The sequence below is a fragment of the Ambystoma mexicanum genome, chromosome 3q (assembly GCF_040938575.1).
Source record: "Ambystoma mexicanum isolate Mex_15411 chromosome 3q, UKY_AmexF1_1, whole genome shotgun sequence".
NCBI lineage: Eukaryota > Metazoa > Chordata > Amphibia > Caudata > Ambystomatidae > Ambystoma > Ambystoma mexicanum.
The window spans coordinates 1,274,731,222-1,274,745,018 of NC_090926.1; the positions used below are offsets into that span (position 1 = coordinate 1,274,731,222).

At 47.3% G+C, this 13,797-nt stretch overlaps 1 protein-coding gene across 2 annotated transcripts in view; it reads right to left on the minus strand.

Moving 5' to 3' along the window:
* The window catches only part of LOC138447868 (complement C3-like), a 1,306,650-nt gene that overhangs the window by 710,568 nt on the left and 582,285 nt on the right, over positions 1 to 13,797 (minus strand). For both annotated transcript variants that reach the window (XM_069604330.1, XM_069604329.1), the window contains one exon: positions 9,152 to 9,237. In XM_069604330.1, the coding sequence (XP_069460431.1) occupies positions 9,152 to 9,237 (86 nt within the window). The remainder of the gene's footprint in view (positions 1 to 9,151; positions 9,238 to 13,797) is intronic.

A 13,797-nucleotide genomic window follows, 5' to 3' on the forward strand; every position in this document is an offset into this window, starting at 1 on the left:
AAAATAAGCCCATCGCGCCTGGCGTGAGTTGGCACATTCGAGGGACTGCAGGACCTTTAGATTCTTATGATCTGTGCGAATGATGAAGGGAATACTGGCACCCAATAACAGATGTCGCCATTCCTCACAGGCCAATTTCATAGCTAGTAACTCCTTTTCAAGGACGGTATAGTGAAGTTGACTGATGGTCAGAGTGCGAGAGAGGTAGGCGACTGGATGTTCTATACCTTCGAACTCCTGGAGCAAGGCAGCACCGATGGCCGCGGAAGAGGCATCAGTTTCCACGATAAACTGTTTAGTTTGATCGGCCTGGAGCAATATGGGTGCTGAGCAAAACAAAGTTTTGAGATGTCTGAAACTAGACTCTGCCGCCGATGACCACACAAAGGTTCCAGATGATTTCTTGAGGAGTGTGGTTATAGGTAACACCATCTCGGAGAACCGGGGTATAAATCTTCTGTAAAAGTTTGTTAAACCCAAGAATCTCTGAACCTCTTTGACAGAGGTGGGAGAAGACCACTCTAAAATGGCAGACACCTTGCGAGGGTCCATGGAGATACCCCGGTCAGACAAAATAAACCCCAAATAGGGAATGCTCGAGACCCCGAACTGGCATTTTTCAGGCTTGGCTAGTAAACTGTTCTCCTTAAGTCGAGAAAGCACTGTCCGGACATGCTCTTCGTGTTCTTCCTTGTTGATGGAAAATACAAGAATATCGTCTAGATAGATGATCACTGAAACAAATAAGAGATCCGAAAACATGCGGTCCATAAATCTTTGGAAAACTGCCGGAGCATTAACTAGCCCAAAGGGCATGACTCTATATTCAAACAATCCGAAGGGTGTTCGAAAAGCCGTCTTCCATTCATCACCCTTAGCAATGCGCAATAAATGGTATGCATTGCGAAGATCCAGCTTAGTGAAAATGTGAGCACCTTGAACCGCCTCAAGAATGTCTGTGATGAGTGGCATAGGATAGCGGTCTCTGACAGTGACCTTGTTGAGACCTCTATAATCAATGCAAGGTCGTAATTCTTTGGAATCCCTCTTGGAGATGAAGAAAAAGGGAGCTCCGGCAGGAGATTTTGATGGTTGAATGAGGCCATTGTGCAGATTCACATCCAGGTAAGTTCGTAAGACCTCCTTCTCGGATCTGGACAAGGAAAACATACGACCGAACGGAACCAGTGCGTTAGGCTCAAGATCAATAGAGCAGTCCTCAGGACGATGGGGTGGTAAAGGAGCTGGCTTGACTTCTGTGAAAACCTCTCTGAAAGCCTCGCCAAGATGTGCCATATTATGGACAGTTGAGGATTCCTGACAAGAAGCAGGGGTGACCTGTAGTTGTAGATAAGATTGTTGAGGAATACAATGCTTCTTGCAAAACTCAGACTCGAACCGTAGCAAATTAGATACCCAATCTATTTGTGGGTTATGTCTCCTGAGCCAAGTGATTCCCAAAATAACTGGAAAATGGGCAGCTCTAATGATGTCAAATTTAAGACTCTCCACATGCTGGAAAATTCGGACTTCTAGCTCCTCAGTCGTCTGCGTTATGGGTCCTGAAGACAAGGGAGTACCATCTACACCCTCCACCTTCTGGTCTTCGAGTCTTGCTAGCCTTTTGAGGCCCACCTTGTCAACCCATAAGGTATCAACGAAGTTACCGGCTGCTCCGCAGTCTAAGAGTGCCAAAGTCTCTACGAGCTGATCTTGGATCATCACGCTGATATTGATAACCATGAGTCTGGAATCTTCAGGTGTCTTCTTTGTGGATACAGCCAAAGAAACGTAGGGACTGGAAGATTTAGATAACCACCGGTTTTCTGTCCCTTTTAAAACCGGGGTGATTCGTTTCCCGAACGCCGTTGAGGTAGTTCGGAACAGTCCTTGAGCAGATGTTTGTCAGACCCACAGTAGGCGCAAAGACCTCTTTCTCTTCGTCTTCTTCTTTCTTCCATGGTGAGTGGTGCTCAGGTGGTTCCAATCTGCATAGGTTCTTCACTCTGTTTAGAAGATGGAGGAAGAGTGTTGGATGATGTCCCTATGGTAGAGGGATTTTCTCTGTAACGTCTTCTTTCATTACGTCTCTCATGGAGACGATGTTCAATCTGTAGGACCGAGGATAAAAGATCCGAAAAAGAGGCAGGTCGGGGAGACCGGGCTAGTTCGTCCTTTATCTCCTCTTTGAGACCTCTGCGAAAGATGGCAAATTGTGCCTGTTGAGGCCAACCGGCCCCTGCAGCCAGAGTCTTAAATCTAGTAATGTAAGTGAGGAGATCTGAGGATCCCTGTTTAACATCCAGGAGATCCTCACAAGCAGTGTAGGTGAGTTCATGTCTTTCAAAGGATTCTCTGAGAAGAACCTTAAAATTCCCGTAATTCTGTAGAACTGGATCCTCTCCTGTCACAAGAGGTGTAGCCCACGCAAGGGCATTGCCCACCATATTCGAAATGAGGAAGCCAACCTTAGCCTGATCCGAAGAAAACATATGAGGGCGGAAAGTGAAGTAAATAGTGGCAGCTTCCAGAAACTCTTTAAGTTTTTTGGGAGAACCGTCGAACTTCCCCGAAGATAGGGCCATAGGTGGCAATTCTGGGGGAGGGGAAGGTTCTTTACCCAAAACCAATTGTTTTAATACAACATTTTCTGCCTTAACAGTCTGAAGCTCTTGAGAAAGGGACTGTACAGCTTTCCATAGTTCTTGGATTTGATCCTGCAACTGTTCTGGAGTGGCCAATAGTATCTTCGGGCGTTGCAAACTGTCACAACCTGGAGAATGACTTGAAGTCACCGTAAGGGTATTGTCCAAATGCTCCGCTTTCCCACCCGAGGCACCACTCTCCTCACCTGAGTCTTCAGGGTCTGAGGCTCCGACGCCGTGTCTGTGGGCAAGGTAATCCTTTTTACTCTTCGTTGTGAATGCTCTGACACGGAATGAAGCCGTGGTGGAACTCTGTATTGGTTACCACCTTGGCTCCGTTCCCGTATGCAGGCGGGTAAGGGGAAAAAGCCCAAAGGCGGAAAAAACCCCTGAGTTGTAGTCGTGGATCGCAATGAGAGATGTAGTTGTCACTGTAGTGGTAGTGAAATTCAATTGCCTCGGGATCCTTGAAGTAAACAAATCGAAGATCCTTCCGGAGAGGAAATGACAAGGAAGGAAAGAATACTGGCATGTAGCAGGTAAGCGACAAAACACAGCAGCAGAGGGAGACCGGCGGAGGAGAGGAGCCGCCAGGGAGACGGGAAGGAAGGAGAAAAAAGGGGAGAGAAATCCCCAGAAGGGGGAACAAGAGCGAGAGAGAGAAAAGCACTCGGAGCGTCTCACCGTGAAAACGAAAGGAGACGGTTGCAACGCAAGGAATCATGGGTAGCAGGAAGTAAATAGGCGAGACGAATGACAGAGGAAAAAAACACTAGACCGTAAACAGAGAAACGTGAAAAAACGTGGTGGCAGTGTTAATGGCGGCGAAGCCGTAACAACGGCATCCATCGCCAACCAAGAGGGTTCATGACAGTGTGGCCGAGCCCCTGGCCAACTGGGCCAATCGAGTTAATAGAAGTAATACAGGGTTCCAAGGACTTAGAGATGGAACGTACCTTGGAACAGGCATGGGCCGTGGGTATGGCCCGCTGCTGTGGTGAAAGCTGTTTGCATGCCGGGTCGGCGACGGCAGAGTCTCGCAGAGTAGATCCGGGTGGTCGAAGGGAGCCCGAGGTGGGGGTCATTATCTGTAGCGGATCAAGTGGTCTCACCTCCGATTATCTCTTCCTGGTGTTTCGTGGCGCTCTTGACCATGAGGATCGCCTGGGCTTCGGGGAGGGAGCAGTGTCCAAGTCTCTGGTAACCGCTGGACTCGGCAAGGCGGCCTTCTTGGGTGAGGATGGGTTCATGATCTTGTTAGCATCTTCAAGGTGGATAATTCTCCTTGGGGTGCCATTGTATGAAAAGTGCAGGGCTGTTGGGAATAGCCATATGTATCGTACCTGGTGGTCTTGAAGAAAGAGGGTCAGGGGCCGGAGTGCTTTCCTCCTCTGAAGGGTGAGAAGTGAGAGGTCTTGATAAATCTGGAGGGGGGGAGCCCTGGAAGGAGAGTTCATCTCGTGATCGACTAATAGCTGAAATGGCCTCCTTTGTAGTAAAGAAATGGACCCTGGTGATGACATCTGGGGGTTGATCCGAGTCTACTCCCTGCCGTGGGCGCAGCCTGTGGGTGCGATCCAACAGAAGTTGGGATTTGTCCAGTTGCGGGAGTAGGGACTGCAAAAAGTCCCCTACATATTCTGCCAGATTTTTATCCAGGACGGAGGACGGAAATCCTCGGATCTAGAGGTTGTTGCGGCGGGCCCTATTTTCGAGATCCTCCTGCTTGAATTCAAGAATTTCACATTTGTCTTGTAGGGATCTGATAGCGTTGGATTTCCCCCAGTGTAGCTGTATGGTCCTGTGAGCGATCCTCAACCTCTCCTAACCTCTGCTTCACCTCTGTCACCCTTTAATCGGTATGTTCTAATTTAGAGGTGAGTTCTGTCATGCAGGTTCTAAATTCAGCTTTAATATCAGCCATGAAGGCCAGTATATCTCATTTGGTGGCGAGATCTTCTCCTTCTGCCTGGGGTTTCTGTGGGGTGAGCTTAGGGGGGGTCGGGTTTCTTTCCTCTGTCTGTTGACGAGAACATAGTGGCGATGTCTGAGATTTTACCGGCTTTTGATTGTTTGGCCATCGTGACAGGTCGGGAGGGACGAGATGGATGGTGTGAAGGTTACACGCTGAAGTTCAGTCTGGAGAGCGTCAGCCCAGGCCAAAGCGTAGTGATATTGCAATTTGTTGAGGCAGTGCCCCTCCTCGTTCTTTGGATTGTGGGAAAGGAGCTGTTTGACAATGTGGGCCGGGGTGGGCCGGGGTGCTCCAGGACATGAGCAGGGAGGAGAGTAGAGTCTACGCCGACCTCAGGGGTGTGGTGGGTCAGTTCAATCTTGTTGAGGCAGAGGATGACGGCCCAACCTAATTCAAGTGTGGTTTGAGTCCTGCAAGTCCTGGGGGACTCCTTATTGGCTATGGAGGCCTTATGGTAGCCTGATCAGTGAGGCCACCCCAGCCGAGGCGCTGATCAGTGCACTATGCTGGCTGCTCTGCCCCCATGCATCCACTGTGATATTATTGCGGGGTCCGCCACCATCTCCGTTGGGGGCCCAGGTTTAGATTGCCTGAATCTGCTGCATTGGGGGTGAAGCCAGACTGCGCCACATCCTTGTGGCCAGGAAGTCAACCCCTTTGCAGCGTGCTGTTGCACTATTGCTCCGGGTGAGGGGGGGCCCCAGGAGACGCTATGGCGGGCCCCCGACTCCCTCCTTTCCTCAGGGGTCGCTGCTGTGAGTTTCACTGCCAGGCCTCCACTTCCCCGCCTGCAGGCGCTGCAAACTTCAAGCCCGGTGCTGGGGGCCGCCAACAACGTCTCGCGGGAGCGGAGTAGACAGACACACGGCTCCCCGCTCCCAAAGAGTCGCACCCACCTGGGTCTGCCTCCGCCGCCCACTGTTTTGGATGCCGCGGGCCACTTCAGATGACCCACGGGATCCGGCTCTGGTGCTCCGCCCCCGTCAGGCTGCGGCGGTCAGGGTCTGGCCCGGCCGCCGAGCCCGGGGTCACAATCTTGTTTTGCGGTGTTGCGCCGCAGGGGGCGGGGGAGCCTGCTCCTCGGTCCTCCACCCTGATGGTTTGTCCCCACCAGGGTCTGCCCCCGCCACCACCACTTGCTGTTCTGGGTATCGGGGGCCACCCACCAGGACTCGAGATGCCCCTACTTGCGTGGCACGCCTACGATCTCAGTTGTAGAGTGCGTCCGCCATTTTGCCATTTCACCCTGAGGGGTGTTGCAGATCCCTGCTTCAAAATAACCCTCAGGAAAACATCACCAGGGTCATTGTCCTGTAGCTCTGGAATGCCAAAAATGCCAGCACATGCAGCAGAATGAGGGTGGAGATTCTACGTGCAGCATTTAAAGAAGCAGAACAAAAAGGTGAAGGAAATCAAATAATTATCCAATGGCAAGAAAGTCCAGATGTTTTGCACTCTGACTTTCATGAACCCTCACTATCGACTTTGCTGGATTGGACTGATGTGATTTGTAGTCAAAAACATCTGGAGAGCCAGAGGTTTCAGACCACTGCGTTAGGGGAAACACTAACTAAGTAACTAACGAAGAGAAAATCCAAAATCCTGAAACAAATATATAACAAGCCTAGCCAATCCTAACGGCAGATACAAATATCAAAATCCTACAGGAACTAAAAAAAGAAAGAGAAAACAAAGAGGCACTGAGAGAAGATTGGAAGGAAGCTCTCATATATCCAGACCGTCCCTGGATGCATGGGGAACCTGCTACCTGAGAAGAGGTATACACATTTTAGCACAACTACAGCAGTTATTCTGGGAATGTCTATAGACCCACAGGATGGTATGCAGCTGGAAAGCATGGCGAACTAGCGAGAGGTGCCTGAACCAAGCAGAAAGAGGCCTGAAAGTGAAGGGCTTCCCAAAGTAGAGAGGCCCCATCTAAATGGGTGACATAATAGGATCTGCATAAAAAGAACACTGAATGAGGGGGCAGAAATACACATTTAAGTGAATGCCTAATAAACCCAAAGGTCTGGTAGAGATCTCAACTGAATCCTGGAGAAATCCAAGATCAGGTGGAGACCTGAAGTGAATTCTGAAGAATCTCAAGGTTTGGTAGCAATCTCAACTGAATGCTGGAGAAAACCAAGATCAGGTGGAGACCTGAAGAGAATACCTAAAAAACCCAAGGTCTGGTAGAGATCTCAACTGAATCCTGGAGAAATCCAAGATCAGGTGGAGACCTGAAGTGAATTCTGAAGAATCTCAAGGTTTGGTAGCAATCTCAACTGAATGCTGGAGAAAACCAAGATCAGGTGGAGACCTGAAGAGAATGCCTAACAAACCCAAGGTCCAGTAGAGATCTCAACCGAATGCTGAAGAAATCCAAGATCATGTGGAGACCTGAACTGAATGCTGAAGACACCCACGGTCTGGTAAACATCTCAACGGAATGTTGAAGAAATCCAAGATACGTTGGAGACCTGAAGAGAATGATGAAGTAACCCAAGGTCCCTGGACAGACTTCATGTTTATGGTGAAGAAATCCATGGTCTATGTGAGATCTGAGGGGAATGCTGAAGAAACCCAAGGTCCGGGATAGATCTAGAGTGAATGGTATGAAACCAAACCTCACAAGGAGTAAGTGTTGCAGTGAATCCAATGCAAGTCAGAGCAACCAGAGACTGAAACAGACTTGAGAGGTTGGACACCTGGGAGGTATCCTGAAAGTCGCAGTGAAAGTAGGAAGACCTTGGAGGTGGCTAGACTGTACGTACCCTGGAAGCGGCTTTCCAGGAGAACCTACCTGTTTTGTTTAATTAGGGTACGATTGGACATTTGAGAATTTCACTGGTATATTTGTGCTGAAGGTGTCCGGTAGTCAGTAGGCTAAAATATTTGCTAAGAATATGATTAGGATCTTTCTGTTGCCAATATCATTTGGACATTGGTTTTGTCGGATAGGGGTTCCCAGGAGTTGCAAATACCCTTAAGAATAGGTTAAGCACTTTATGAATTGGACACTCACCCATGGAGGCATTGGCCATCCAGGGAAAGCCTCACTTTGTATTAACCCTGACACTGATTACTTTAGGAATAGCGTTATTATGCGTAGACATTTCTCTATTCCCAATTTGCTCTTGAGCTAGCTGCGCTCTATAAACAATAAAATAAAATGCAATTAGTGACTGGCGACATATATGGTTGAATTGTCCCGGGTGGATAGCTCAGAGACAACGTGCTCGCCTTGAAAGCAAGACGACACGGAGCACCACAGTTTCGATCCCCGGGTTCACGCTTAGAAACCTCTGGGTATTAAGCACATTATAAATAACCTATCATATCATTGTCCAATATTGAGAACGTTTTGGGAGGAGCTTACTAATGAGATTACAAACTTGTCCCCCCCCCCCCCGCTAGTAAGTTGGACACCTAAAGAATGGATGTGTGGTTTGTTTGCCCCGGAGAATAGCTTACCTACCAAAATGCTAAGTAAGACTTTCATGTAAATGATGACAGCTACATGGTTGGTTATTGCCAGTTCCCTGAAACAGAAATGATTGCCGGGGGTTAGGGATTGGTTGAATACATTGTGGGGGTATATTGCCTTGGAGTGTATGACACATAATCTTCAAGAGGAACAGGAAAGATTTCAGCAAGAATGGGCGGTGGTCTTGGACTGTCTCAACAGTGACTTTGGGCCTCATTACGACCCTGGCGGAGGACCATGGTGCTATTAGCACCATGGTCCTTGCCGGAGAGGGTGCAATTCCGCCATGGCGGATTGCGGACTTACCGCCCCATTCCGAGGTTGGCGGGGCGGTAAGTCCCCAATCCCCATTTTACCCTTCCCCATTCCCAATCTTGCCCCATAGGGCATAATGGGAGTGGGGTAGGCGTTAATTACGCCACCGTAAATTACGGTGGCGTAATTAACACCAAGGTCCCTTAGCGCCATGGATTTTAACGCCTGCAAAAAGCAGGCGTTAAAATCACCATGGCGCTAAGGGAACTCGTAGTAAGGCGGAAGGGGTCGGCGCAGTTAACGCTGGCGCAGACCCCTTACCGCCAGGGTCGTAATGAGGCCCTTTGTACACTACAGCAATGGTGTCCACACAACCTAAGGATTTTGAACATTATGTAAGTTAGAATATATGTTGGCAAAGTGCATAAGTGAAAAACCCTAAACAACTCTGTCTGGGGTGGGAGGGGAGGGAGGGGAAGGAGGGGGTTAACAGGGTTGTGGGAGTTGGATGTATAGGGTGGGGGGTAAGATGTTTGTTTGAAAAATGCTAATAAAAATGTTTTGCTATTAAAAAGGGGTGTTTGGTCCTACATTCCCTAAACCAATAGTAAATAATATCATCCTTCAGACCACATTTACTTAGTACCACAATGAATGTCTTGGCGTTACCACAAAGGTATTGGGCAGTTCCAGCTCACATCAGTTCTTAAGTACATATAATAAACTAAAAAAAGAAGGTACTCCTAAAGGACAATAAAGAGAAGCATTGTTTTATTTTGGACTTACCCTTTTTTTGAGAGAAGCTTATCGCAAGCAACTCCCAGGTAGTGATGGACTCCTGCAAATGTGCGGTGAACTCTGTGGTTGAAAGTCTAGAAACAAATAAAGAGTATTCATAATTAATTTAGCATTTCTTGTGTACATCTTTTTCTCCTAGTACTGCAGAATGATTTAGATATTTTATTGTTCAGTCTCACCACATGTAATGTTCCCTATGTTAAGTAATTAAATGTTAATTAGTCTTGTGGAGCCCACTTCTGGCCTTTTGCAGGAAGGATGGGGGGGAGGATTAGTGGGGTAGAGACACGTGTTGGTGTGTGTCCTGTGTTCAAGCATGCTTCTGATGGTTTGTGGTAGTGACATTTCGCAGGAGGAGGAAACTAACTGTGTATCATCCGCTAGAGCTGGGGTACCGGGAACGCAGCTGGTCTGTGAGCATGAGGGGGTATGTGATAGGTGTAAAGACGTTGCAGCCATGCAATAAGCTCTAAGAGACTCTGTGGTGGTCAATGTGGTGTAATGTAGTGTTTTGTGTATTGCTATTGAATCATTAGGAAAGTTGTGTAAACAACAGAAACCCATATAAAACAAGTTGGAATTGTGGGGGTGGGAAGGGTGATTCACGCTCAAGTTGATTGAGAAAGCACAAGAGCCATTCAGCATCAGTATTAAATTATTCCTGAAGAATAGTCCTTCAAAAAGGTTCAGTGTTTATTCTCAATATTGGACAGCCCACACTTGTTTCGACCAGCAGGTCGTTTTCAAGGCCAATGTCTTGTCACAGGATTGCTCAATTCTCTGAAAGGAAGTTAATCCGTTCAAAAACCACTAAACCACTAAAGAGTTGGCCGCTTCATTCCGCAAAGCTGTGCAATTAATCGTAAAATGAAAAGTAATCCCCTTCAATGGGCTCTGCAATGAATCAGTATGAATAGGATATATATGCCCGTGAATCTGTTGGTGCAACAATAATGGGGCTCGATCCCCGCATCTCATGCAGTAATCCGAGCTATAAAACAAGCATTGGCAATGCCAATAGTTTGGCTTTTGTGTACACATTTAAAGGCATTTGCCAGGCACTGCTGTAGTTGTATTAACTAGCCACTGATAGTAGCAGGTGCAAAATGGTGCGACTACCTGGGCATCTAAGAGCATCTAATAGCAGTGCATGGCAAATGCCTAATACTTATACATAAACCAAAACTGTTGGCTTTACCAACAAGACTTCAGTGAAGGACATGCAGAGTGCTTATAAACTGAGTGGCTCAAGGCAGACATTTAAGACATTTGTATTACACTAGTAGCGGGTTTACAACTACAATTAAGTCATTAACTCTCAGAAGACTGCTTTGAAAAAACACTGGCAGGCACTTCAAGTGCAACGTTTGATGGTAAGTATTGATTAAAGCAAGCCCAAGGAGTTCCCATGAGGAGGTGTTTTGGTCAGGGAGGGACAAGAACAGGGTGGGAGTGGCCATAGGGATTAGCATGTCCATGGGCAGTCAGTGGCTGGGTAAATAATCAATCAACACCTACAAACTGTATGTCCCTCCTCATATCCCATTTCTTCCTATCTGTACTCTAATGCAATAACTGACACCTAATACCCCAAACTAAAGAGAATACAGTAAACAAGGGAATTCCCAGGTGCTAGTTGCATTACATACAGCTGTGAGTAATACTTGGGCCAATGAGAGGGGAGTGATACACATATGACTAGACAAGAGGAGGTATACAGGAATTGAGTGGTAGGGCAATTCTTTGTATGGGATGAAATGCCAATCGGAGGGAAGAGTACATTGGAGAAAGGGTGCATTTTCAAGTAGGAGAAAATGACCTTCATCGGGAGTTCCAGTGATGCTAAGCAGGGGGAAGCATTGGAAACTGGAGGATGAACAGAGTGGGCGAGGAACAGAAAGGTTTAAGGTGGTGCTAAATGTTAGGCAGAAACCTGTGCAGTTCCCTTAGGGACCACTGCAAAAATGTTAAGACTACAGGTGTTAGCAGTGAACCCAATTGGTAGCAGTCTGCACCACCCAGATTTACCTGGTAGCTGTGGCTGAGCAGTCAGACATTTAAAAACACACTTGTAAAAATACACTGGCACTAATATGTCAAGAAAGTTGAAACACAGTCACTATAAGTATATACACCTCCCTAGTTAATTATTCGACAAGTCTAGGTTAAGACACCACTGATTTAGCAAAACAGAGGTGAGCGTGTAACCGTAGATGGCACTCCAATCATTTGTTTAAAAAGGGAGAGAAAAGGCAGAATAGGGAAAACACACAGTACCAAAACTTTTAAGAAACAACAACAAGTCAAGAAAGGCAGGGTCTACTGTAGAGCAAAAGGTTCATAGGCCAGGCCCACTCTTGGAGAGAGCAAGGCAGAATGTGCCCAAGATCACACAGTGGAAATGCACACAAAGTCTTTGCAGCAAAGTGAAAAGAGGTTGGATCAAGTCAGAAAGGTAATGTTAGCAGGTCAGAGGTCACCCCAGGATAGAGAGTCAAGGATTTACGGGACACCTTGGACAGTCTGTTGCAAGGGAGACCAGGCGGGACACAGTACCTGAAATGGTGAGAAAGCTCCAGCGGGGGCAGTTGTTCCTGGCAGCGGGTGCAAGTCTGAGCTTCGTCCAGGGGAAGAGATGATCTCAACGTGGAGGAAAGCTGGAGGTCGTTGCACTGCCAGGGAAGAAACCACGAGACGATCCAGGAAGGCGAAAAAGGTGAACTGGTTGGTCCCACCAGCTCAAAGGGAAGAAGACTCTCCTGGAAGAAGATCTCCTCTGTCGTCAGGGAAGTGGTGAGTTCGTACAGCAGGGCTCCACCGGTGGTGTCGTCGTTGTAGATGGCTCAGCTTCTCCCCTCTTCGGATTCTTTAGGTCCTGTGGCGACTTCTGAAGTTCCAGTCCTGAAAGCCCTGCTTTTATGTAGCAAAACCCCCATTCATCAGCCTAGCTGTCACTCAAACATGCTAAGTGGTGAGCCGGGCGGCTCACCACTGGGCCAATCACACAAGAGTGCGACTTGAGTTGCCAAGGCAACTCAGTCCATGGTGCCTAATCCCCCTCCCACACATCCTGTTGACCCCAGACAGAGTGGTACGTACCATTTGGAGGCTTCTGTGGAGAAGCCCGCCAAAAAGTGGAACAAAGGGCTCGACTTGGGTTAGAGTTTCAGAGGCGAACACAAACGCCATTTTAAAACCGAGTCCTGGCAAAAAGACCCAACCGGGGAATAAATATTAAATAAATAATCCGGTGGTATCTTTAACATTGCACCAAAAAGTGGTGCGTTTAAAATGAATGGGAATTCCGGTGGAATATTTCGCGTGGTATCCACTGCCACCAGCCAGAAACTCGACAAAGGGGGACTGGACAGTGCCCCCTTGGAAAACAGACCCAGGGGCAATCGAATTACCCCTACCAGTACTTCCACAATATGATGGTTTGTACTAGTTCTGTTCACAATGTAAAACTAGTAAAGCCAATGGTGACTTTACATGCCCTGGGAGACAGTAGTCAGTCCCAGGGTTTGGAGTCTATGTTTGGGGGTCACTATGACACTCCTGTGTTACTGCACTGAGGGTGCTGTGTAACACACATACCAAAAACACATGAAGCCCTATGGAGTAAAAGACCCCATAGCCCATAAAACACATTACATAGTCAAAGGACATCCTCAAATCATGCCTAAGAGTGGGAGAAAAAGAGTCTCACTCTTAGCAGGAGAAAAAAATAAACCCCAAAAATCCAGCAAAGCTGCTGTGGGACTCACTAGGTTTGGGAAATTAGCCTTTACAGATAATTCTCCCTAACACTAAAGTGCAGTGTGTTGGTGGTAGAGCAATAGGAGATGATGCTATCTATTGAGGAGCCAGTTCATGGATGTATTTAATGATAAGGAGTAGAAATTTAAAGAGGGGTGGTTGTGTGTGGAGAGGAAGCCAATGTGTAGTCAGTGACTGATAATAGGAGAGGATCGCAGAATGTTGCTGTAACAGGATATGGCCAAGTGAATCCAAAAAAAGATTCACCACCTTTATTGAACAGACACAAAATATTGGATTATTGAATGCTTACTCAGATAGTGGAATGTCTCAATAACAAAAGAAGTTGTCCTATTTGGCTCAGGCTGATCCAACAGTGGATAGCTCAATATTAAATTATAAAATGTAAGGGATTCCTAGGCCAATAGAATGCAGGGTTTCGTAGGATTCTGTGGTTAATTGGTCAGGCTCTACGATAATGTCCCATCTTGCCATCTGGCTCTGATCTACTTTTAGGTAAGGTTTAGGATAAATGTAAACTGGACCAAAGTATTTAACTTAATTGAAAGGGGACCTCTACTCATTGGGTGTCAGGATGGTTAACTCAACAGAAGTACAATGGCTGTCACGAGAGTTACAGGGCCCAATAACCAAGGCAAAAAGAAAATACCAGTGAAATGACAGCACTTTATTTTGGGGAAAGTACCCCAGGCTGGACCAAACAATAAACAAGGCACTGAAATGTAGCTTGGGAACTAAGCAAGGCTTCTCATGACTTTAGAAACTTTAGACACTACAAAGCCTGTTAGAGGGATTTCCACACCCTCTTCTCCCCTTTTCTCCAAGGGGATTGACTTGTAGTCTCGGGTGTTGCC